This window comes from Gorilla gorilla, chromosome 15 (genome assembly GCF_029281585.2).
Source record: "Gorilla gorilla gorilla isolate KB3781 chromosome 15, NHGRI_mGorGor1-v2.1_pri, whole genome shotgun sequence".
Taxonomy (NCBI): Eukaryota; Metazoa; Chordata; class Mammalia; order Primates; family Hominidae; genus Gorilla; species Gorilla gorilla.
The window spans coordinates 35,043,698-35,047,399 of record NC_073239.2 but is presented as its reverse complement, the minus strand read 5'-3'; the positions used below and the strand labels follow the sequence as shown (position 1 = coordinate 35,047,399).

The following is a 3,702-nucleotide window of genomic DNA, read 5'->3' as shown; positions in this document are numbered from 1 at the left end:
ATATTTTGGGAGATGAGGTATGTTGGTACCAGATTGTGGGGGACTTTGAATTCCAAGCTAATAGGTATGGGCTTTATTTATATGCAGTGGAAAGCCAGTAAATATTTATAGGGACAGGAAATAAAATATTTAGTTGTATGTTTCAGAAAGAAAACTCTGGTAGTTTTATGGAGGAAAGTGGAGGTGACAAGGAGACCACTTAAGAAGCCAGAGAGACATTTCTGAGGCAGAGTGAACAGGATTTGATGAATTACTACATGGAGAAAAGTGAGGGGCTGAAAGGAAACACAGATGAGCCACACAGAGATTCTAACTAAGTACCTGGAAGGATGGATTTGCCTTGATGTGAGCAAAGCAATTCTGAATGCCTAGAGGCTAGGGAAATTAGGAGCAAAGCAAATGAATGTAGGACAGTATTATGTCGGTTTTCCCCAAATTTGCTTGGAATAATTTCCCCTCCTTCTAGAAGAAAGCATCAATTTCTCAGAGTCAACATGTGTGCTTTCTCTTGAGAGCTGGGTCAGAAAAGGGTAAAACAGTTATGGATAATTTCTCAAGGTTGAATATAGCACCAGAAGCCTCTTTCTAGTAGAATTATATTCATTTCCGCTGAAACTAACATCTATTTATTGAACATTTGTCACATGCAGCAGTAGCTGAAGAGAGTGGTAGCGATGGTTATGTGGCTGTAGTTACTTATTTTCCCACCCAAGTAATAACCAGGCCCGACCCTGCTTAGGTTCTGAGATCAGACGAGATCGGGCGTGTTCAGGGTGGTTTGGTCGTAGATAGTTACTTATTTTCATTCAGTCCCCCGACCTGCTGTTATCCTCTTCAGGGCAGACTTCACTTCCTGGTTCCTCAGTGTGTAGATGAGGGGGTTCAGTAGTGGAGTGACAACAGTGTAAAACACAGCCACTGCCCCATCCACGGGGCTCTTGGAGCCAGCCCTAAGGTAGATGAAAATACAGGGGACATAGTAGACTCTGACCACGATTAGGTGGGAGCCACAGGTGGAGAAGGCCCGGCGCCTCCCATCAGCGGTGCGTTATCTTCAGGATGGCATTTACTATGTTGGCATAGGAGAGCAGAATTAACATGAAGCAACTGGCGGCCACTACCCCGATGTCCACAAAGGTCACAAGCTCATTGACAGTTGTGTCAGCACAGGCCAGTCTCAATACTGCGGGGATGTCACAGATAAAGTAATCCACCTGATTGTGCCCACAGTAGGGCAGGCGGAAGGTCAGGGTGGCCTGGATAGACCCATGCATGGAGCCGGCGACCCAAGCTCCAGCCACAAGGACTGTGCATAACCTCCCATTCATGAGCACTGGGTAGCGCAGGGGCTGACATATTGCCAGGTACCTGTCATAGGCCATCAAGGTGTAGAGGAAGCACTGGGTGCTGCCCAGGAAGTGAAAGAAATACAGTTGAGCCACACAGCCACCAAACGGGATAGCCTTGATGGAAGGAGCAAAATCCAAAATAAGCCGAGGAACGATGACTGAGGAGAGCCACATGTCCAGGAATGAGAGCACTCCCAGAAGAATGTACATGGGGCGAGCACGGAGCTTCGGGTCAGCCCACACAGTGAGCAGAATGAGCAGGTTCCCCAGCTGAGTGAGGATATAAATGACGAAGAAGACCAGGAAGAGGAGGCTTCTTAGATTCGGGGGGTGAGACAAGCCCAGAAGAATGAAATCTGTCACCACGGCGTCCAGCGATGTGTTTTTGGTCTTTCCCATGTCTTTTTGTACTGCTAAGATGAATGGTGAAGTCAGATAAGGAAAATGCAGGTGTGGAGTGATAACAGAATGCTTTTGTCTAATGATCAGAATTTGAGAGGTAAACAGAAGTCTTCTATATTTTAAGTAGAAAGCATTTGCCATCAGTCACCTGGGTTTGCTTGGCAAAACAACCTTCAGAGGCTGTTTAGTCTCTAGGTGCCCTGAAATGCCTCTTTAATAGGAGATACGACATACAGGTATTAGAAACCAAGCACAGGATTGTGTCTGAATAATAGCGTAAGTGCATATGATAGGTCTATGCCCCCAAAGGGGACCACAGAGAAATAGATTTTGGTGATATGAAGCAGTGTGGAACTATTACCCCACAATTATCATTCCTATTGTTGGTTTATGACTTAATATCCTTGAAATGTCTCCTCCTGAGATCTACAAGAAACTTTGTGATCTGGTTCTTGCATATTTCAATAATCTTTGTTTTAGTTCTCTCAGATCACCACACCCTCCTTCCTCTGGACTTAGGAGTATGCTGATTGATCTAATATGTCTTCATTCCTCTGTCACGTCCTTGGAAAGAATTATCCTCCACTAGAAGACAATTTTCTGGGAAATAAGAACTTATATTAAAGGGTAATTACAGTACATTATTATAAGAGCTATTTGCTTCAGTACTTACCATTTTCTTCTACTAGATTTTAAGATCCTTCAGAGCAAAGAGCAGTCTATTTTGTTCTTTGATGTATTTGCAGCAACTACTCTGGTGCTTGGCAATAATAAGTTAATAAATATTTGTTGGTTGACTGGCTAAGTGGATAGTGTCAACTCCTACTAATCCTGTATCATGTTTCCCTCCATGATCACATCTCTTATGCTTTTTCCATATAGTCAAGACTGTAGGACAGGGCCTGCACTTCAAGCAATGTGAGCCTATGCTCAGTGTAAACAAAGTCTAAGGTACCATTTGTACCTTCTGTTTGCTCTGGAATGTTATTTACATTTATTAATTGACCTAAGTAGTTTAGTAGTTTTGTTCATTTGGATGATAACAGCATTGATTATTATTATTATTATTATTATTATTTATTTTTTGAGATGAAGTTTCGCTCCTGTTGCCCAGGCTGGAGCACAATGGCACAATCTCAGCTCACTGCAACCTCCACCTCCCACGTTCAAGCAATTCTCCTGCCTCAGCCTCCCGAGTAGCTGGGATTACAGGCATGCACCACGATGCCCGGCTAATTTTTGTATTTTTAGTAGAAGCGGGGTTTCTCCATGTTGGTTAGGCTGATCTTGAACTCCCCACCTCAGGTGATCCACCTGCCTCATCCTCCCAGAGTACTGGGATTACAGGCGTGAGCCACTGAGCCCTGCCACAGCATTGATTATTATAGGATTTGGCTTTTAGTACATTGTTATTTTAATAGTTTTTGTTTGTCTTCCAACAAAAAGGATTTCAAAAAGCCTTCAAACGTATTAAACATCTAAGCCAGATGTTATTTAAAAACTCCCTTTGGCTGGGCGCAGTGGCTCACACCTGTAATCCCAGCACTGTTGGAGGCCGAGGCAGGCGGATCACTTGAGGCCAGGAGTTCAAGACCAGCCCTGGCCAACATGGCAAAACCTTGTCTCTATTAAAAATACAAAAATTAGCCCGGTGTGGTGGTGCATGTCTGTAATCCCAGCTACTCAGGAGGCTGAAGCACGAGAATCGAGAATCACCTGAGCCTGAAAGGTGGAGGTTGCAGTGAGCCAAGATCAGGCCACTGCACTCCAGCCTGGGCCACAGAGAGAGACTAGGTCTTGAAACAAAACAAAACAAAAAAACTCTCTTTGATAAATTGTTTGTTCAAAAAAGAATGTTTTAGGTATTTTTACCCATTGCTTAAACTAAAATATCTTACAGTTCTTTTTTGTTGTTGTTTGTTGTTTTTTTAAAATAAATTTTATTATATAT

At 43.3% G+C, this 3,702-nt stretch overlaps 1 protein-coding gene across 1 annotated transcript; it reads right to left on the bottom strand.

Annotated features, from left to right (window-relative positions):
- Positions 1-802: 802 nt before the first annotated feature.
- On the bottom strand, positions 803-1,748 carry LOC101133845 (olfactory receptor 10G2-like). The gene is given in 2 exon segments (XM_019009400.2): positions 803-1,048; positions 1,050-1,748. Coding segments are annotated over 2 exon segments (945 nt in total).
- Positions 1,749-3,702: the final 1,954 nt, after the last annotated feature.